Source organism: Pezoporus flaviventris, unplaced genomic scaffold (assembly GCF_033815535.1).
Source record: "Pezoporus flaviventris isolate CSIRO_AGI_PZ_B2104156 unplaced genomic scaffold, CSIRO_AGI_Pfla_v1 ptg000005l, whole genome shotgun sequence".
Lineage (NCBI taxonomy): Eukaryota > Metazoa > Chordata > Aves > Psittaciformes > Psittacidae > Pezoporus > Pezoporus flaviventris.
Genome location: NW_026892553.1, coordinates 6,767,358 through 6,788,793, shown reverse-complemented (window position 1 = coordinate 6,788,793; position 21,436 = coordinate 6,767,358). Strand labels below are relative to the sequence as shown.

The following is a 21,436-nucleotide window of genomic DNA, read 5'->3' as shown; positions in this document are numbered from 1 at the left end:
GGTGCTGCCTCTCTAAAAGCTGGATTTTGCACAGCGCTGAACCCCTCTGCTCCCTGTGGACTCGGGCAGACTAATTCTGTGCACAAGACTACGTGGAAACTGTGTGATCTGAAAATCCCAGGCAGGAAACAGCAATGACACTCGGAGAGGGAAAGAAGTAAGACAGAAGAGTGGAAGAACTGCCTTCTATCATTTTCCATACCCTGCTGAGCTGAACACAGTGTCACCTCTGCAACATCAAACTCCATAAACTTTATTATTAGAGAAAATACAGGTTTGCATCAAAACAGTTGTAAAAACCACAACTAAACAAAAGTACTTAGTACAGGGAATTCAACACATAGATGTTACACACATCCATGGAGACTGCCATCCCCAAACGCTACTGCATCTCTTCCTCCCGCTGGGCCCTGTACTCCTTCATGCTCCTCTGCAAACAAGAGCAAAGGACAAACGTTAACAGCATATACCTGAGCGACTCATGCATCCCATGCCACCACTCTGCTCTGTGCTATGACTCCTCTGTCCAGTGCAGAGGACCCTGAGCAGCTCTGACAGAGCTCCAGGTACCTTCAGAAGTGACTGAGCTTTACATTCACTCTAAGGAAAAGGAACCCAGGCCATGCCGCAGGTCAGGCAGAGAAGGTCTGAGCTAACTATAGGTTCTTTATGCCTGCAATACAGCCGTCAGCCCCTTCCTCTCGCCTCTGAGACCAAGAGACAGAAAAGCCCCCTGAACTCTTCAGGAATAGTCTCACCTCAAAGGTGCTGAGCACATGTTGACAAACACCCATCAGGTCATTCAGCCCCTTCCGGAACGGCTCAACAGCAGGAAGGGCCCCTTTGGGAAAGAAGATGGGTCAGTGGTTTCCAAAGGGGTTGGTGGCCCTCTCCCTCACTGCTCTGGGCAGTGTGGTTGCTCCCCTGTGATGGGAACAGGCTCTCGCACCAGGCACATGCCACACACTTCCCTCTTACCAGCCCACCATCAGCACCCCGAGAGCTGAGCTCAGACCCAGGCTATGGTGCAGGAAGAGCAGAGCCAAACCCTGCAGGTAGCCCCACAGGGAAGGGGTTCCCTTGGCAAGAACAGCCTCAGCACTACTCATTTTTAGGAAATTAAACAGTCAGCAAGCACAAACTAGATACTCAGGGGAACAGCCCCATAAGGAATGAAATAACACTGTCCTCCTGGGGCAGCACACAAAGCTGTGGAGCCTAGATGGAGGGCAGTGGACTGAGCTGAAGGGGTTGGTGTGCATGGAGGTGTGAGTGATGGCCAGAGGCTCAGAGTTGTCAGTGCTACCTATTAACAGGGAACACAGACCCCTTTGGGAGGCACATCAAAACACAGCACAGGCTGATGTGGCTTTTCAAGACAGCTTTGATTCACAGTCTGATGACCAAAGCTGCCAGACAGCCAAGAAGGAAATGCAGAAGCAAATTATCTCATCGCAGCTATGTATGTCAGCACACTTTGGGGTGGCTTTCCAAAACCTCTCCTAATTTAGGCGAAGATGAAGCACTCATCATCTCTGACAGGATGTAGTAGATCTACCTTACCCCAGCACTACAGTACAGTGCCTGCTGCCAGCCAATCTGACCAGGCACAGCAGTTGCAGGCAGCTTGCAGAGAAGAGGGAGAAGAGTGGTTTTCTTTATGGAAATGACTGATGGTGGAAACCTGACATGCACAGAGGGGATTCCACAAAAGAAGGGCCCTGAACATGAAAGCAATGCACATCTCATACCTCTGGTCTGGATCCGGAAGTTGATCTTGCTTTCAGAGGGGTGTGTGATGCAGTAGCCACAGAACTCCACATCAGGGCTGCAGGAGGGGCAAGAGAAGAGAGCAGTGAAACACAGGCCAATCCACAGCAAATCTCAGGGAAGTCAGAGGCTTGGGCCATCCCAGATGTGCTGGGGCTCAGGATGTTTCTAACATGACTGAGGGTCTTATGGGAGGGGTGTGCCAAAAGGACATTACCCGTGTACCCTTATTCACACACCTCCATCTATTTCTGAGCTGCAGCTGGAGCTTTGTAGGGGAAAGACCTGGCTGGCACTCTGTTCAAACAGGGCATGCTGGGTGCTTGGAAACCTCCCTCCACACAAACCTTTTGCAATTCAGCTGGGCAAAGGAGGCAGAGGGGTCTCGGGCAACACAAGATGTTTGCAGACTGCATGACATCTGCCTTCACATGCCGAGGTGGTTGGTAGAACATTTGTGCACGCAGCAGAAAGCACAGCCCCTCACAAGAAGGCTGCTCTTTTTCTTGTCATGATTATCTATCAGAGGAATTCACATGACATTTGCAATGCAACTGTCGTTTGAGATGATGGATTGAACTTCCTGCTGGAATTCTTCTGAGGCTTACCAGTGAGTCTTCACAAACCCCCAGTGCCTCCCAGCTTGATAAAATCAGCATGAAGCCATTTGTATATATTAATGGGGCAGCAGGATAATTAATTTCCAGCATCAATTCCTGCATCTTGATGGAAGCATTAAAGATGATTAATTTGCTTAATACTGCCTGTTCCTACCCTCTTTTCTGACAACACTTGCCCAAGAAGGTGACATAGATACTGCCTGACCACCTGTACTTACACAGAGTTGCACATCATTTTACCCAGAGCCACATAAGACATTCAGAAGTCTGCTACATGTCAGGCATTACATTTCCTCTGTAACCAACCATCAGAGCAGTGAGGGTTGGCTGTTCCATAAGGGCTGGGGAGCTGGAAGCATGAACTGTAAGCCAGTCAATAGGGCAGAGGACTCACTGGCCAGCCCTGTCCCACAGCACCCAAGCAAGGGAGTAAGGTGGGTGCAAAGGTGGTAGCCAGGGCCAGCCAAGGGTCCAGGTCACCAGGCAGGTTTGTGGGGGTGAAATAGGTCCAAGGCCAGGCCAGGAAGACAATGTGCAGGCCAGGTGAGGGTAACGAGGGTCAGACAAAACCTATGACCACCAAGCAGGTGTACAATGTACAACAATGAGGAGAGGTTGATGTCAGGTCAGGAAGTCAGTCTATGGGTCAGCATGCAACAGCCCAGTATAGGCTGAGCTGAAGACCCATATTCATACAACACAGCTCAGGAGGTACTAAAAACCCTGAGCTGAGCTTAAACGGGGCTCCTGAGCCTGTGGGTAGGGTGTGTGTGGAGGCCCCAGGTGAGGCTGTTTAGACCCATCAAGGCCTATTAGAGCTCTCAGGGGTTAACAGCCCAAGGAGAAAGTTAATCCTGTGAAGAGAGGGAGTAGGTAAGCAGCCTTTAGCACCAGGTCTGATATAAATACTCCAGCAGGCATACACAGAGGTAGTATTGCCTTGTTCTAGCAGCAGCTGAGATACAACTCAGTAAGGAGAAGGGAACAGTAGGAGACAGAGGAGCCCCCAGTGGTACCAGGGCCTGTGGGTTCTCCACTTACTTCTTCATGACCATGTATCGTAGGGCATTGCCAAGTGTGTGGTCCTCGTCGTGCAACACAAACGTGACGCAGTTTCCATCCGTCCCGTCTGCCTGGACCTGCCATGAATGGGGAGAGAAGAGATGCTGTAAGGTTCTCTGAACACCAGCCCCAGGGTGAAAAATCAGCGGTTGTGCTCAGCTTCACCACAGGCACCGGGAGGACGTGTAGCTCTGGCTGGGCCATCACTGCTGCTCATGTCTCAAGCGCTGGAGTGTGACCAAGAGCAACTTCACGGAGGAGGGAAAGTGGCAAAATGATGGACCTCAGAGAAAGCTCTCCCTGGTTATCAAAGTGCCTGTGCACCCTTGCTCCTCATAGGAGAGAAGAGGAGCCCAAAGAAAGCTGCAGCTTCAGGACGCATGGTGGAAAGAAGCTGGGAGTGACTGTTGAGGTTGGTGTGATTCCAGGTCCTGCTCCCAGCCCAGGGCTAGACAGCAATGTGAGGGGCAGTCAAAAACTACCCAGGGAAGCATGCTGCCTGTCAGCAGGGAAAGCTTACCCACCTCAGAACCAGCTATAAGCCTAGATTCACACACTTAGGAGAAACCTGGGGAAGCTACTGGAGAGCCTCAGGCTGCTGAGCCCACGTGTGATGAACCCCACAAGGCCAAGAACCAGCCCCTAGTGTGGGAGACCACTTGCCTCCTGTCTGCCCGCCCCGGAGCTCAGCTCTCCCCCATTCCCAGAGACAGACGGGGCAGGGAGCTCCCGATGCTCCCGTGCCAGCTCTCCCTGTCGCTGTGACCTAGTGAAGAGCCAGCGGGGAGCCCGCAGCAGTCTTCCTGCAGGGCAGTGCCATCTAGTGCCTGCTGCGGCTGCGGCCCTGGAGCGGGGCTCAGCGGCCTGAATGAATCGGGTGAAAGAGAGGAGACGAAACCGCTGCTGGCAAAGCCACCCAAAGGGCTGACGTTACACAGTGCTGAGCGATACGGACCGGGGGAGACTGAGATGAGCTCTCAGGCAGAAGCTCTTCCCTGTGAGGGTGCTGAGGCGCTGGCACAGGGTGCCCAGAGAAGCTGTGGCTGCCCCATCCCTGGCAGTGTTCAAGGCCAGGTTGGACACAGGGGCTTGGAGCAACCTGCTCTAGTGGAAGGTGTCCCTGCCCGTGGCAGGGGTTGGAACTGGGTGAGCTTTAAGGTTCCACTTCGCTTGGATCTACCCTCACTATCGCGATTTATCCAGACGCCGGCACACTCCTCCTTAGCGGGCCCGTGCTGAAGGGCCCGACCCAGGGAGGCTCCGGCTACCGCTGCGGGGGGAAAGCAGCTCCCGCCGGCTGAACAGAGCCGTCCCGTCCCGTCGCCCGGTCGCCACACTCCCTCCGGCCCCACTCACCGTCTCCAACACCGCCTTCCGCTCGTCCTCCTCCGCCATGGCCTCCGGACTACAACTCCCAACAGCCAGCGCGGCGCGGTCCCACCGGAAACAACGTTCCGGTGACCCGGGGTAGGCGCGGAGGGGGGGGGCTGCTCCCGAGCGCGGCGGGCGGTGGTGCCCAGGGAACGGCCCCTCCTGTCGCGGCGGCCGGTGAGCGGGGACGGGGCCCGCGGGGGTGGGGGGGGGAACCGGGGCCTGCGGCAGAGCCGCCTGGTGCCCTCACAGCGTGCGGGTCTGCCCCTGCCTCCCCCGGCGGCGGCAGGCCGCGGCGGGGCCGGCACTTACTGGGCCCGGGAGGCCGGGAGCCGTGGCGGTCGGGGGGTGGCTGGGTGCTGCCGGGGTCGGAGGCCTCGTTCTGTATCAGCGGGGTTTGGGGAGCTCCGGGAGCGGCTGCTGGCGTGCGGGGAAGGCAGTGTGTGGTTGAGGGTAAAGGCCGTTGGTGCTGCGGTTGGCCCCGGTGCGCCGTGTGGCGGAGCTCGGAGCCCCGGGCACCCGGGGAGCTGAAGGACCGGACCGCGATAACCGCCTGCGGTTACCCCCGGGGGTGTCGGCGTGCTGGGGGCGCACCCGCTGCCTCCCTGGAGAGCCGCTTGTACCGCGGGTCCTGTTTCCCTGCCCCTCTCCAAAACACGGTTCACTGCCCTCCGGAACGGGTGAGGGGCCTGGAACAGAAACCGGATTCATCCTGGGATCTGTTCCCGAAGGGATGAAGTGGGGCATCTGCACTGAGCTCTGCGAACAGGGAGGGTACTAAACTTTAACTTGGTACCTGAATGAGGGGGGTGGAGCGGCTCTGCTCTGCAACCAGGCTGAGAGAGATGGGTGGGTCAGCCTGGAGAAGGCTCCTGAAGGGGAGACCTCAGAGCAGCTCCAGTGCCTAAAGGGGCTGCAGGAAACCTGGAGAGGGGCTTTGGACAAGGGCTTGTAGGGACAGGACAAGGGGAATGGCTTTAACCTGCCAGAGGGGAGACTGAGATGAGCTCTTAGGCAGAAGCTCTTCCCTGTGAGGGTGCTGAGGCGCTGGCACAGGGTGCCCAGAGAAGCTGTGGCTGCCCCATCCCTGGCAGTGTTCAAGGGCAGGTTGGACACAGGGGCTTGGAGCAAGGTGCTCTAGTGGAAGGTGTCCCTGGCCGTGGCAGGGGGTTGGAACTGGGTGAGCTTTGAGGTCCCTTTCCAACACAAACCAGCCTGGGATTCTATGAATGTTGTGCTTCTCAGACTTAAAATGAGCAAATAAACTACAGGGCTCAGTGTTGGAATGTCCTTTAAGGAAATAATAACTTATTGCAATGCCAGGGGAAGGTTAAAGGGAAGTCGAGGCTACTTGCTGCTGGAGTCACTAGAAATGACCTTATTTCAGTGGGGCTGTTTGCAATTTGCAGGGTTGCAACACGCTCGTTTCATGGTTGGAACCAGTTGGAGTAGGATGCCCTGTGCTTTCTGTAAGGAGGCTTTCTGGAAATGTAAGCAGTGACCTCCTCTGGTACTAGCTGGCTCTGAGGCTGTCAATCTCCTGGTGGAGAACAAGAGGGGCAGTGCTGCTGATAAAGGTTGGGTGCAGGTTTCTGGGCTCCCTTCTTGTCCCAGCTCTCTTAACCGTCAGATAGGTTATGGGAGATCTTCAGTGAGGTCACAGCAACAAACAAGTTGGTTTGTGCCTCACTTGAAAATCATCAGCCATCCCTAGTGAAGTGTTTAAATGTCATGTTGAAGACAACCTGTGTTTTAGCTGCTGTGCAGGGTTTTTGGTGCCCTTCTCTCCAGTACCATGGGAGACCATGCAGACAGCAGAGCATGACTTGCCATGAGTAAATCGCCATACAAATGCATTGCTTGACCCACCTTTGTGCTTCGTCTCCCTGGGCTGCCAGATGCTTCTGGCACTGCTTATGGAGTTCATTGGATCCGTGGTGTTTATTGGGTGTCTGGTGTCTCCAAGTGAGTTTTTCTTTTAGGATGGTTTGGTCTTGGCTACTTCCAGCCATTCAGTATTGTAAGTTTAGACAGAAACCAGCTGTGATCTCTAGGTTATACAAAGGGGTTGATTTTAATGGATATCGTTCCTGAGTCTTGTAACTTCTGAGCAGAGATACTCTCTAACAGTTAATAGATGTGTGTTGCATGAGTTTCACAGGACTGCATGAGGCGCTGCTTACGGAGAGAAACATACTCCATTTTAAGCTGTTTTACTTCATTTAATCCATCCTGCTCAAAGCTGGGGGCAGGTGTCATTGCCAAGGATGTAGCTTCTGTCTCAGAAGTAAAGCTGGGAGCTGTGGGTCCAGTGAGTTGATGTCCTTGCTGTGGCAGGACTGTGGGGTCCTATGGTGGCAGCGAGTGTCACCTTACTTGTGGTGCTACTCAGTGCTACTTACTCTCTCCTCGCTAATATGAGACCTGAAAATACCCAGTGTTAAAAGAAAAGAGGCTTTTGGGGGTTGTCTAAACCACTTTATAATGCCGAGTTTGAACCTGGAGTTCTGCTACTCTGGGATTAAGGTGTCTCTTTGATTGTGGGCCTTGTTCTGAAGTTGGTCACTTGATGCTTTGCACACTGCTGATCTCCTGCAGTGTGTGTGGTAGGGAAGGATTTTGCTCAAGAGGTTTAGTTGTGTTTGTGTGTCCCTGGCTGTGCCTTGGTGCTGTATCATGCACTGACATAGGTCTAGTTCCATTTCTGGACTGGCCAAAACATTGCAGACAACTTTATCGTGGATCTCAAGGAACATGGTTGTATAATCAATTCCTCCTGGTTTAGTTCAGTGTGCTGTGGTAATGCTCACAAGTTCTTTGATTTGTTTAGGGAAATGAGGGTTGGCAGCACCTGAAGAGATCCAGTGTGGAGTGAGTAGAGAAGAGAATAAGGTGCAGCTTGTGTGGTTTGCATCTTCTGGCTAAATTAGAGCTAAGGTGTGGGACACAGGGAGCCTGAGCTTGTAGAGAGTCACTTTTGAAGGGCTGGGCAGTTGAAATGGGTCTATCTATCTGTCTGTCTATCTGTATTTTCCCACAGGTATTACTTTTTTTGCCTGGACAAACTATGCCCTCCCTGTAGCTGTGTCAGGAGTAAGCTGCTGTCTCTTTAACCAGGAGAAACGAGGAGCAGTTGCATGGCTGTTAATCATTACTTTATACAAGATCAGGATCAGCTCTGTGCTGCCCTGGTCTCTGGTGTGATAAGCTTTTAACTGATGTAATCCAAGGCCTGGCTTTGTTTCAGCTTTGTGGACTTGTTGGGTCTGGGTTTTGGTTTGGCTTCTCTTCTGTTACAGCTTCTTCAGGTGGAGGTAATGGCTCCAGTGGGAAGGCTCTAAGGAATTTCTTTTTCCTTTATGTTTTAACTCTGAATAATCTCTACTTCTGCTCAGTGCCAGGTCCAAATGCTCCCACCTTAACAATGCTGTGGGCAGCAGGCTGAATAAAGCTTTTGGCCTCTTCATGTCTGGGGAGGTGCGACTTGTGATTAGTAATTTACTCATGTTTAACTAGAGGTAGGTGAGCCTTGGAGTATTAGAGTCTTGCTTAGAGACCCTCAGACTTCCATGTCTGTAGCACTGTGCTTTGAAGAGCTGATAGTTTTTTGTAAGGTCAGAGGCAGCAAAATATCACTGGAGTCTGTGTACTTTTCCTGCTCTAATGCCATCAGTGAGTGGTTGATGCAGTATTTTAAAGCTGGCTTAGAAAGAAGCCAAACTTATGTGTGGGCTGCTGAAGTCTTCTGGTGAGTGTGCACAAGCTCGAGTGTGGATGCAGGTGATCAGCCTGAGAGCTCTTCTGGTACAGCTTTCTGGAAGGAAGATGGGCTTCTCTGTGGTGGGGCAGCTCAGATGCTGTGAGATGTGATCCGGCAGAATGCTTCGGTGGTGCTGGAGGGAGAAGGTTGTGGTCGGGCTTCAAAGCGGCTTTCTAAATGTCGTGGCTCTCTGCTTGTCACATGAGGTTCCTGGTAGTTGAAGTGTTGCAAGGGATAGTGGGACACCCTGGAAGGATGTTTTGAAACTCTAAACTGGGACGTTGCCTTTGTGCAACTCTGAACTGTAGAAGAGCAGAGTGGGGAGCAAGAGCAGCCCTAAAGCTCAAGTACTGTGAGAGTTGTAACCTCGGCTGGGGCTGGACCGTGGGGCACCTCCTTGCTGCTTGAAGCTATTACCTGCTCTTTGTGGTGTTTCTCACTGGGGATACAAAAGCCCTGAACTTCTGTGGCATTACAAATGGCAGCACTCGGCCAGACCAAGGCCTGGCTCAGTGGGATGCCTTGAGGAGTGGAAGAGCAGAAGGAGCTTGTGATAAACTCTTATGCTCCAGTGAGTGGCTGCTTGGGTGACAGTTAATGGTGATTCTTGCCCTCTGTAACCTTGTAATGTGAACTCTTTTCCTCCATGATAGCATGTGAGAACATGCCTCAGAGGACACGGTGTGAAGACCTTCTTCCTTCTGCTGGGACCTGCTCTTGAGCTTTCTTTTCTTTTTTGTGTTGCAGATAGTGAGTAATCACGGCTTCCTTCTCTGCTTTATGCTCTTCCTCTGTTTGTGCTGAGGAGTTTCCTTAGAAAGTGTGTGAGAGCAAAAAGCTGTTACCCTTGCTTTTCCATGTGCTGTGACTTCCACAGTCACCTTCAGGTGGACATTGGTGTTGCTTCATTGACCCTAATAAGCACCACCTGTCCTTGTGTTTAAAGATCTCCTCTTAGATGTAAATGAATTTGGGGGGGTACTCTCTGTGATGCTGACAGCCTCAGTGTCAGAGGGCAGTTGTGAGCCTGCAAGCCAGCATACCTGTGACTGTGGGACAAAACAAACCCAAACCTGCCTGTTTGTCCCCTCTTTGTAGCCACGGTTTTAGGTGAGCTGGAGCTTGCTTGCTTCAGAATTGGAGGGGGACAGGGCAGAGGGTCTGTTAGTTTGGGTACTCTTCACCTTCCTTTTTCTTAGCAGATTTTGTGCAAGCTGGGTGTAAATCCTGTTCAAGTCCCAGAGCCGTGTCCAGATGAGATTGGCTCCAGATGGGAGTGGTGGGAGGGAAACAAGTGATGTGGAACACTTGGTGAGTGAGGACAAGGGAAGCTGCTATCTCAGAGCAGCAATGCAACAAGTTGCCTTTGTTCTGACCACAGATCTTGCTCTGAGACAGGGTGAAGAAGCAGCGAGTGGTGCAGAGCAGCACAGGGGGGGTTCCCTGTGCCCTTGGCAGAGGGAAGGGGCACGTGTCTGGTCGGAGGAGAGGCAGCTTTAGCCCAGGAGGAAGTGAAAGCGGTAGATCTGTTTAGGCGGGCTGCTTCTGAGTGGTCTGGGGCTTCCACCCCCTTCAGTTGCTGATGCCCTTTGGTTGTGTTACTGGCCAGGAGGAGTAAAGGAGAATTGGCCTGTTTGGGAACTCACATGTGCACGGTGTGAGGCTTCATCTGGCATGTTCTCCTGTCTCCTTTGCTGGCACTGTGACCCCTCTCAGGCTTTCTAGAGCACACTTGGCTGGGTGCTCTGCTCCAGAGCAGTGTCCTTCAAGTCCTCTCACCGTTCTGCTTCCTGCTTTGCTTGCTGTGGCCTCTTGTCAAACTCATCCTTTGCCTTCTGCTTCCTTCAGCAGTGCTGGCTCTGAACACCTCAGTTGTGTGTGGTTGTGTTGAGACAGATGTGTGAGCTTTCCAGCCACAACAGAGGTTTGTAGGTACAAACCAAGAGAGGCAACGTGAGAGCGGACAAGTGCAAAGTGAAAAATAAGATTTTGGGGGTTTTGCAGGGTCAAAAGTCTTCCTAAGTCTTTCCTAAGCAGAAAAGAGGCTTATGGAGGTACTGGATCAGCTGAGTAGATGTCACAGCTGTGGTCTGGCATGTGGTTTCACATGTTAAAACTTGGCTCTGACAGTAGATTAACAGGATGATACTTCAGCTGATTGTGTCCCGTTATATGGCAGCAGACATGTTCTTCCAGCTCTGGAGACTTCACAGAGGGCTGGCCCTCGAATACTGTAACCTGCCTGGTTCGATACGTTGGCTTTAGAACTGGTGTGCTCCTGAGGATGGTCAGCTTGCAAAGGTGCTGTCTTGCTTTGAGACAGGGTTGGGTGCTTTTATAGCAGTCTTGGGACAGCAGGCACCCAGTGAGTGTCTCCAGACCGTGAAAAGGGGATGTGTGTGGGGTGACTCCACACAGTGGCAGTTTTTCTACTTGAATTTGATAGCAATCAAAGCCAAGGCCTCGCCCCTGAGCAGTCATGCGTTAGGGATGGGGGCTGCTGTTAGTGTAGCTGCGAGATTGTGACTTCCTTTCTGAACTGGAGCTCGCTGGCTGCAGGCAAAAACCTTGTTTTTCTCAACAAGCAAGAAAAAAAACCCAGGGTCAGTTAAAGAGCAAAGAAATGTACTAATGATCACTGGAAACCTAAGTGGAACCAAGGTCGGTAGAATTCATTATGGGGCCACTGACTGTAGGATGCCTGGGAGCTGCAGTGAGAAGAATCTTCTAGAGATTGTTGTAGCCTTGGTGGTGTTCTGAACAGAAACTGAAAGGAAATGAGAGAAGCTTTCTGGTAGTGGCATCCTGTCCAAGTACTGAACAAGCTTCTGCCTCCCTCCTGGTGAGGGCTCAGGGAGTCCTCAAGGTGATGCTGCCTCCTCTGGCAGAGCACACGAGTGTGATCCTTGCGGTGTTTTGTTCCAGGTGAAGCCATGGCTATCCTGTTCGCTGTTGTGGCGAGGGGCACAACCATCCTTGCCAAACATGCCTGGTGTGGAGGGAACTTCCTGGAGGTGACGGAGCAGATCCTGGCGAAAATCCCTTCTGAAAACAACAAACTGACCTATTCACATGGGAAGTGAGTAATGCTGCTCTGCTGGGTACAGGGAGAGGCTGGTGAATGTGCATGGGGACTGGAATAAATGGAGTGTAGCCAGGTTTGGATGTGTATGTATGCCCACGGAATGTGCTGTCAGCTCAACAGCTGCTTCTTTTTCTCCAGAACTTTGCAGCATGACCAGGATTTGAATTTAGCTTAAGCAGTAAGTACCGAGGCAGTTGATACAAACCCAGGTTATCTACTTTTATGCAGCTCCAGAGGGATTTGGAGGGTGCTCAACTGTGGAAATTAAGCTGTTGGAGTCCGGTGTTTGCCCTGGGGAGTCTTTTGCTGGCTTTGCTGAGGCTAGGTAATGGCTTTGGGTAAGAGCATCACGCTTCTCAGCTGGATCACTTGTGGCTCCTGGTTGCTTTAAGATAAGTCATGCTGACAGACTCCACAGGTCATCCTGACCTACCACAGACCCAGTCTGTGGGATGGAAGGATTCTTCCCAGGCTTGCACAGAGCTCTGAACAGCCCTGGGTCAGTGCTGATAGGATGGAGGGATTAGATGCTGCATCACCTGAGCCTGTGCTGACTCACTGCACATGTGTAGTAGGTAAGTCAATGTGCTGGTGTGCAAACTAAAGAACAGACTGTGGAGAAAGCACATTTAGACACATTGGGCCTCACTCCAGCTCTGTTTGTGGAACTGGCAGCGTGGCTGCATTCACAGAGCTGCCTGAGCTGCTGTGTTGAAGCTGTTCTGGCTGCCTGAGCATTCAAGAGATAAGAATCAAGGTAGTTTCCCCACATCCTTCCCTGGTTTGGGAGCCCTAAAAGTCCCTGGGCAGAGCTTTCTGGGGAAGCTGCCTGCCCTGTGGTGTAACATACTTCAGATGCTGAATCTTTGCTGTTGTCATTTTATAGTAGTTCTTTTCTTTTGTATCATCTTTTCCTTGAGTGCTGTTCAACCAACTACAAAGCCAAGTTTCAGGAGCACCACAGTGTGTTTTATAGGTGAAAACTTGAATTGTCCTAGAGATTGGTATGAGCCTAAAATGACAGCTTGGCTTAATTGTGGTAGGAAATAATGCTTTGAGCTGGTTTGCACTGTTTTTCAGGATACTGAGGGTTGCCTTTAACTAATGTCTGTGTTTGCTCAGCACCACATCTTTACATGAATGGTTAACCTGGATGATGGATTCAAGCCTGATTACTGTTCTAATTTGCTTTGTGCTGGGGTTGCTTTGTCCATTAGCCTTTGTGCTGAAAACCAAATGGCACAGCCTGGTGGTCACACAGACAAGGTTATAGAAGCAAGTCACTGTGCAATAGAGGCTCACTAAGGGGTTCTCTTCCTGATCACCCCAGTTAACTGCAGCTCTTACCACATGTGAGCTGGTGAATGGATGCTTTTGTGCACACTGGTTAGGATTAGACACGAATCTTACCCCTGGGTATCCTGTCAAGGTTTTGCTTTTACAAGGAAGTAGCTGGAAGGACGTGGACCTGAAGTTGTTTGGCAACTAAATGACCCGCAGCATTATTGCTAAGCAGGGAGTGCTGTGCAGTACCTGAGGCCAGTGATCCTTTAACACATAGGTGGTCTCTGATTCCCTGTAGCTTATAGGAGTGGAAACATTTACCTAAACAAAGAGAGCTGGGATATGTTGGCATCTGTCTGAGTTCTTGTAGAGCCACTGGAATTTGCTGCCCTCCTTCTCCAGCCCTCAAGGGCCCTGCAGGCAGAAGTGTGTTCTAGAAGGTTAGTCCCGTGGTAGCTCCAAATGACCTTCTTTTTCTTCTTCTTTGCAGTTACCTGTTTCACTACATCTGCCAAGACAGGATTATATACCTCTGCATCACAGATGATGTAAGTGGTTTGGTTACAGCTGTTGCCCAGACAGGCTCTTTGCAGGTTTTGGCTTTTCTTGTATTTATATGTCAAGGAAATTCAATAGTGGGTGCTGATCTGAGGTGCCTTTTTTCCATTGGAGCTGCTGCTTATGTTCCCACTCACATCGGTTACAACTTTGAAGTGTAAGCCTGGAACTCAAATGCATGTGAATAATTAGTTTTGAGGTGAAGTTCTTGCTTTTGCCTAGTTTGTGCCTTAGCAGCCCCAGTGCAGAAGAGTCTAGATACAGAGCCTTGAATTGTCAGTGCAATTGGAAGTGTTATAGCAAAACCTTGTCCCTCACTGCAAAAAAGTACCAGGCACAGAATTAGAGCTATGGATTCCCTGGTAAAGTCTGCTGCCATCCCACCCCCAGGAGGCTGAGACTGGAATATGGCTGCTGCTGAATCCCAAGATAACCAGTCAGATCCCATCACGTTACATGCAGCATGAACTGATAATTACAGTTTCTCTGCCTGCCCCATGTACTTTGTTATTCCTTGGCACAGCTCTGGATGTGGTCTCCTTTCTTCCTTGCAGGACTTTGAACGATCCAGAGCCTTCAACTTCCTGAATGAAATCAAGAAGAGGTTTCAGACCACGTATGGCTCAAGAGCACAGACAGCTCTTCCCTATGCAATGAACAGCGAGTTCTCCAGCGTCTTGGCTGCGCAGCTGGTGAGATCTGTTGCTAAATGGGGTTCCCCAAACTTCTCCTTAGAAATCCTCCTTGCGTTTGCTCCCTTGGAGCTGAAACACTACATTGAGCCTGAGTTTAAAGCTGGGGAGCTGGCTGTTCTCTCCACTCTCACCCTGCTGCTGGGGTGCTTTGGCGTAAAAATGGGTTTTAATGGGCATTAGCTGGTCACTGCACTGGAAACTAGATCTTAATGGCAGCATTTGAAATGTCCAGTGTAGTTCCAGTGACCATCCAGTGCAGGCTGATGTCACCAAGAGCGGGACAAACACACAGTTTCTGTTAAACCAAAGTTCAGAACTTGAGTACCTGGTAATCCTGAACCGCTCTCGCTTCTCCCACCTTTACTGCACAGTGTGACAGGGTGTTTGCTTCCGGCGCTGTGTCCTCTTCAGGAGGAAAGAGAACTGGGCTTGGGTTACAGCCAAGGGCTGTACACAGAACCACGATAGGCTCTCCAGCTGGCTGGCACAGGGGCTCCAAGGATTTCCATTCCCAGGACAGGTAGAAGGTTAAAGAGAGGATAAACAGCTTGTAAAACCTCCCGCGTTCCCTGAGTTGAGGTTTTCCTTGCACTCTTCCAGCCTCAAGAGTCAAAGTGTGAGGGTGTTACAAAAGTGAGGGGAGTATCTGCTTTACCCTGAGCTTGCCCGTTCCAGCTGAGGCCATGGTGCGTTCAGGATGATGCTGGATTCCAAGCCTGGGACTAGGCATTGTAGGCTTTGCAAGGCAAGTCACTCCACTGGTATGATTCCAGCTAGGAGAGAAGATGAAGCCCACGTCAGTGGGGTCTGGGTAGGTGCTGAGCATATGAAGGGCTGTGGGACAGAGCCCTGGCACAAAGCGATGTGTTTCCTAGAGTACTTTGTCTTATGGAGCATTGACTTGATGTGTGACCCCGCCCTGCTGCAGAGGGGGTTTTGTGAGGGAGAGCAGGAAGAAAAGCAGGGAGCAGATGCTCCAGGTGTGGGGTTGGGCTGCTCTAAAAACCAGAGCTCTTAATGTTGTGGGAATGCTGCAGTTCCCACCCTCCCTGGTGCTGGTCTGCAGAGGTGAGCTTCCAGCACCAGCAAGGGAAAAAAGCCTGGGGAAAGCACAGACCTGCTGCTAGATGGAATCTCAAATGAAATGAATGAAGGCAGATGGAAAACATAGAAGGAATAAATGACTCTCCTGTGACTCGTGATCAATAGCCTTAATAGTGCACAGAACCTCAGGCTACAGGGAAAATGGTTTGAATCTTCTGCTGAAGACTCTTAAGATTCCCTAATTGACTGCAGACAACTTCATAACCTGGGCAGTGTTGGCTTGGGGTGAGGTTTAGTTTGCTTTTGAGGCTTCCCTTGAGTTAAAGATAAAATATCCTTGGAATATTGGGGTTCAGAGCTTGTACACAATCAGTACCTGGGGGAGCTACAGGTGGTGGTACAGGAAGTTCTCAGTGTGCTGTGGCTGGTTAGTGCTGGTGCTGTTCTCCATGAAGGACTTGGCTTTTTCCCTGCTGATTACTGGAAGCGCCCAGTTTGGTGATCCTGCAGTGCAGGAGGAGGGGTCCTTTGCTGGTGAGCCATGAGCATAACTCCTGCCTGTAAATGTAGACACTGGGTGGGTTTTACAACCCTCTGCAGCAGCAGTAGCTGCATGTTGAGGTGGAGGGTGAAGCCAGGGCACTGAGGTAGGTGAAGTGAGGATTTGCACTGCTGCTGCCTGCCATTTGTACTGGAGTTTGTGAGGAGCTGTTTGTGGTGTGTCCTCAGTCACTGCCAGAGGCCATGTGGAGCACAGACTTGCACATAGTTCACTGCAGAAACTGTGCTTTGGGTTATGCAGCAGATAGAAAGCCCTGAATGGTAATGCCAGTGTGGCATTGTGTGTAATAAATCAGACTAATTTCTCTCTGGGGTGGGACTGAGTTCTTCTTTTCCACCAGGCTTTGATACGTGGAAATTGGAGCTATATAGGTGATGTCAGAAAGCTCTCCCACAAATGGCTCTAAAGCTTCCTGAGCCCAGAGCCCTACTGATCCAATGCTGCATGTAGTGCAAGAGCAGGACTGTTACAGGTGATTCCTGTGACTGCAGAAGTTTGGTGTGAGGCTGAGGCTGGAGGAGGAGATCAAGGCAGGGCAGAACTCGAGTCCAGCGCACAGGTAACACTGGAGAGGGAGGCTGCACTTCCAGTACACCCAGTGGGCAGCCTTGGTGGCAGGCCAGTCCTGCCCCTTTGCCTAAGAACCAAAACTCTGAGGAGAAGGTTCAAAGCAGCTGTTGCACTCGGTGCTGTTACTGTTGATGATGTCTCTGATAACTTGAAACGTCACATCCCTGCCCGGGCTGTCCTGAGGGTCCCTGTGCTCACCGACTCCTCCTTTGTTCCAGAAATACCACTCGGAGAGCAAGAACACTGACCAGGTGGCAGAGACACAAGCTCAGATCGATGAACTCAAAGGAATCATGGTCCGAAACATAGGTACCCGCTTCCCTCAGTGCCCGGCATTCCCAGGATCCCTGCAGGGAGTTACCAGAGTGCAGCTGATGTGGGGTGGCTTCTCTTGGCAGAGTGAATGGATGAAGAAGGAGCCGGGGGAGCCCGGAGTTTGCTCTGTTACTTGCCTTGCACATGGTTGAGGGTGGCAGATGGGTGTGAGGAGCATGCTGAGATGAACTTGCATGGGCTGTGGTGGGGTGAAGAGTGCTCTGGATTCAGACTGCTTGTCATGAGGCTTTGCTGCAGCTGCTCAAGGTGCTCCTTGGTAGCTTCCATATCCTTTGTGTGTGTGTGTGTGTGTGTGTCAGACTCTGGTTTGGGTTTTAACAAGTCTCGCCACTTAAAATGGAGTCTTAGGTCTGGAACTGACCAAAATTGAGTCAGGTCAGTCCCTAAACATAGCCTATGTGCTATGAAACTGCTCCTTAAGTACTCCTGCCTCCAAAAAGCTGGGAAGTGCTTTGTGCCAAGAGCTCCAGGATGGCAGCAGAGCTGGGGTGTGGGATGCAGCATTTCCCACTGGGATTCTACCTGCAGCTTTGGATTTCTGTCTCTTTCTCCAGACCTTGTGGCACAAAGAGGAGAGAAACTGGAGCTGCTCATCGATAAAACAGAGAATCTTGTGGATTCGGTAAGTCTGGGGAAGGACTTAGAAATGGGGAATGGTGTCAGTGCATCATTGGGGAGGAGTGGGGGTGATGATCAGTATCTTGAGCTGCTTTTAAAGAGACTGAAGCATCATCACTTTGGAGAGGGGCTTTGGACAGTGGCCTGTAGGGACAGGCCAAGGGGAATGGCTTTAACCTGCCAGAGGGGAGACTGAGATGAGCTCTTAGGCAGAAGCTCTTCCCTGTGAGGGTGCTGAGGCGCTGGCACAGGGTGCCCAGAGAAGCTGTGGCTGCCCCATCCCTGGCAGTGTTCAAGGCCAGGTTGGACACAGGGGCTTGGAGCGACCTGCTCTAGTGGAAGGTGTCCCTGCGTGTGGCAGGGGGTGGAACTGGGTGAGCTTTAAGGTCTCTTCAACCCAAACCAGTCTGGGATTCTATGATAAGATATCTACAGATCCTTTCTTGTGTCACACACAAGTTGTGTCTTATCCCCCCACTCCTTGTAGCTGTTTGACAAGCTGCACCCCAGCCCTGCTGCTCCATGAGGGAATGAGGACACCCTGTGTTTTCTTTGGAGTTGTGGGTGACTCAGTTGCCCCAGTCCTGAGGAGCAGCTGCCCCTCCTGTATATGAAGCAATAGGGAAGCTGAAGATCATAATGAAACCTTCTCTTGCAGCCTGGACTCAAGTCAGCTTGATCCATACAGACTGGAAGCCTGTAGAGTTGGTCTAGTGTGTCAAAAGGGGAGGTGCAGCTGATTTAAACAAAACCCCACCACCAATAAACCCAAATTGTTCTCCGAAGTAGCCTGGAAAAAACTGTGGAGGTTCATGGGGTGTTTCAAAGTGAGAGAAGACTGACACCCCCTCTCCCCCCCTAGCTTAATGTAGTCACAGAGCATTATGTTATCTAGTAGAGCACTGTGCACTTTGGAAGCCTTTCCCCTGGGGATCTCTGGAGGAGGTGATTGCTTTGGGTTATTAGGGAGACAGTAGCTGGGAAAAGCATGTGGTTCTTGGGATGCAGCTTCAGGAATGAATGGACTGTTTGACTTTCTCTTGTAGTCAGTCACTTTCAAAACTACCAGCAGGAACCTTGCTAGAGCCATGTGTATGAAGAACCTCAAGCTTACCATCGTCATCGTCATAGTATCAATTGTAAGTATGGAGCACAATAACCTTTAACTCTGAAGTCAGGTTCAGCTGTGGAACATGCCCCCGGCACGTTGCTGTGTTCTCAGCTCTGTGCCTGGCAGGGTCTCAGCTGTAAACCCAGCACGGCGATGGTGGGGTTTGCTAATGTGGGCTTTCCAAGCGCTGGGTGCCAGGCTGAAGCAGCACTGGGCTGTGTCTGTGGAGGGGCAGTTCTTCCCTGAAGTGCCTGTTTTCTCTCTCCAGGTCATCATCTACATCATCCTCTCGGCTGTCTGTGGGGGCCTTGCCTGGCCGAGCTGTGTGCAGAAGTAACTGGGGGCAGCTGGTGCTGGTCACTTGGAGATGAGAATCACAGGAGCGTGGAGAAGCAACCTACAGGATAACTGAGTCTTTCACTACTGACGCCTCCTCATTCTTCCATCCCTCCAGGACTTCAGACTTTTTTGCCTTATCACCCCAAACAGGCCCAGCTGGTCACTGCTCCGGTGCAGTGTTAGCCTCAAGCATGGGCTGGTTTCAATTACTTGAAGGGATTATTACTATTATTTGTTTCTTTTCCTGTCCCAACTCCAACCTCCCCGGCTGGGCGGGTGCTGTGTCCAGCTCCGGGGGGTTACGTGCATGCTCACCCCGTGTCCATGTAGCTTTGCACTTACCTGTGAGCGTGCAAGTGGAGAACAGGACTGCTGGCAACTGTCCGGCTGCAGGGATGGGGCTGGGGGTGGTTTGGAGCTCACCTGATGGGGCAGGGACAAGGAGAGGTTGTGTGTGAATTCCCACTTCCTACAAGTATCAGAGATCCAGGTGCCTCTCCCTGCACATCTGGCCTCACGTGGTTATGGAGTGTATTAGCACGTGGAGGTTGTGAGGGTGATGGTGGGAGTAACGAGAACGGCTTTGGGCACTGCAGGATGTGGGTGCTGCTGCCACTGTGTGGAGCCTTCCTTTTCCTGGAGGTCTTTGTGCAGGTGGTAGGAGAGGGTGCTGGACCACCTCAGCCTTTTGAAATGGCAATGGCTGCCTCTTCATCCTCACTTCTTCCTCATCTCCCCCCCCTTAGTGTGTGCTAAACCAATACAGTAAAGGAGGCAGTTGCATATAGTTAAGGTTGCAATAATGTCTCTGCTTTCTCACATGTTGTTTCTCCTGTTGTTCTTTTGAGGGTGGACTAAAACGAGTACTAATGTCCCTCACTAAGGTGAAACTGGGGGCCAATCTGCTGATCTGATGGATGAGGTGCCAGGTATCTGCTGCTTGTGCTTCTGCTCTGCAGGCGACCGCTGTGAGGACAGAGAAGGGTAGGAGGTTGGAGTTGATGGATGGTGACTTTCTGTAGGGGCCGGGGAAGAAAAGCTCTTTCAGAGGATGTAGTAACGTGTATTCCTCTGAGAAGAAAATAAACCCAAACCCAAGGCTAATAACCAAATGTCAGGCCAGGTACACTGCTGCTGTGCTGCTGTCAGGGGACAGGGGCTGCTCTGCCAGATGTTGGCAGCTGTGAGCGTTGCATTTCTGCCCCAGCCAGCCCTCAAGTCATGGGCCCTGGCCCAGCTGACCAAAGCTGCTGTTGCGTGGGCGAGGGCTGCAGGGCTGAAGGCTTGGATCTCACAGGGGAAGGAACAGAACTGAAAGCTCACAGAAGCATCAGATGGGTGATGAAGGAAGCTGCATCTTTCTGGCCCAGGAAAGTGGCTTCTCGAGGTGGGAGGAAGTTGTTGAGGTGGGGAAGGGGAAGCTCGATTTGGTGATGAAGCTTGAGCCCTGGGTTGGTGGTGTGGGGTTCGTGGTGCCCTGCAACACAGGCTGGGCACAGGCAGGGTGACCACGAGGAGGAACTGCTGCCTTGAGGCCTGTCACACTGACCGGAGAGCTCCTGGAGAGTTCTCCTGTCAGCTCATACACTTAACATGGGATTCATCTACGAGGCTGAAACCTGACTGAGGGTTATCAGGTCTCCATTCCCAGGAAGCGCCACTGGTTCTGCTCAGCACTGGGGTCTGTTCCTGAAACTGAATCCAATGTGAAGCTTAGAGAAAAGATTTCCTTCCTCCTGCCCCGCACAGCGCAGCGCGGGCTCTGCATGTTCTAGGGGTTGTTGATGTTCCCGTGTTCATTTCTATGATCTGTTGTCTTCTGTACAAATACTTTTTAAAGCAAATCCTTCCTTTCCTTTTAAAGGATGCACCGAGGCATTAGTGTAAAATTAAAGTAACTTGGTTTCAATAAAAGTCCTGTACAGAAAGCACATTTCCTTAGTTTTGTGAAAGGTGGGTGCAGCACTGAGCGTAGGGACTGCTCTGTGTAACCACTGAGTAACCGGGGGGGGGGGGCATCACCTGTGGGGCTGCTTGGGGAGGTCACACTTGGAAGTGTGGCTGTGAAAACCTCCCTGTGCCAGGGGGATTCTGACTTGTGTTGATGCAGGTGCCTGAGCCCGTTCTGACCTGACAGGGGCTGATGGCTGGTGGTGAAAAGAAGCCATGTTGTGAACCTGGGGCACGTGTGACCTGAAGTGGGACAGCTCTCCAGGAGCTGGGAATATGGGACTTGTATTTTAAATGCCTGTGAATCCAAGCAGAATGAGGCCCTGCTCACCTCTTTGCTGCTCCTCTTAAGCCTCTGGTCTGTCTAGAAATATGTAACAGGGTCAGTATTGCTGTAGACATCAGTTCCTTGGTTCTTCAGAGCAGCAGTGTCACAGCCTGATGCACTTCAGCTGGGAGACAACCTTGATTAGTTAAACACTGCACTCTTCCAAGGAGATTTTGGTCTTTATCTAGCATTAAATAGATGTTCAGTAGCCATTAAGTAGCAGGAGCTGTCTCAACTCAGGAGCCTGCAGGGAAATGCTGGTTTGCTCTTTATGGGGGCTGTAGCCCAAAGGTAAGACAGAAGAGAACTCAACAGAAAGATCAACCCCCTGAGCTCTGCTGCTCTTTGTTCTGTACAGGGGGGAGGTAAATAA

The 21,436-nt window shown here is 51.4% G+C and overlaps 2 protein-coding genes across 2 annotated transcripts; one reads left to right on the top strand and one right to left on the bottom strand.

Annotated features, from left to right (window-relative positions):
- Nucleotides 1–232: 232 nt before the first annotated feature.
- LOC133265372 (DNA-directed RNA polymerases I and III subunit RPAC2-like) lies at nt 233–4,873 on the bottom strand. Its single transcript, XM_061445823.1, has 5 exons — nt 4,809–4,873; nt 3,432–3,529; nt 1,752–1,828; nt 759–841; nt 233–430 (listed from the first exon to the last, which is right to left on the bottom strand). The coding sequence occupies exons 1-5, from the start codon at nt 4,845–4,847 to the stop codon at nt 383–385; spliced, it is 345 nt and encodes a 114-aa protein (XP_061301807.1). The 5' UTR covers nt 4,848–4,873; the 3' UTR covers nt 233–382.
- A 48-nt stretch (nt 4,874–4,921) lies between these two features.
- On the top strand, nt 4,922–20,718 carry VAMP7 (vesicle associated membrane protein 7). The gene is made up of 8 exons (XM_061445852.1): nt 4,922–5,000; nt 11,509–11,662; nt 13,443–13,500; nt 14,065–14,202; nt 16,600–16,690; nt 17,272–17,339; nt 18,382–18,474; nt 18,715–20,718. Exons 2-8 carry the CDS (start codon nt 11,517–11,519, stop codon nt 18,781–18,783), a joined length of 663 nt encoding a protein of 220 aa, XP_061301836.1. The 5' UTR covers nt 4,922–5,000; nt 11,509–11,516; the 3' UTR covers nt 18,784–20,718.
- The last annotated feature ends 718 nt before the right edge of the window (nt 20,719–21,436 follow it).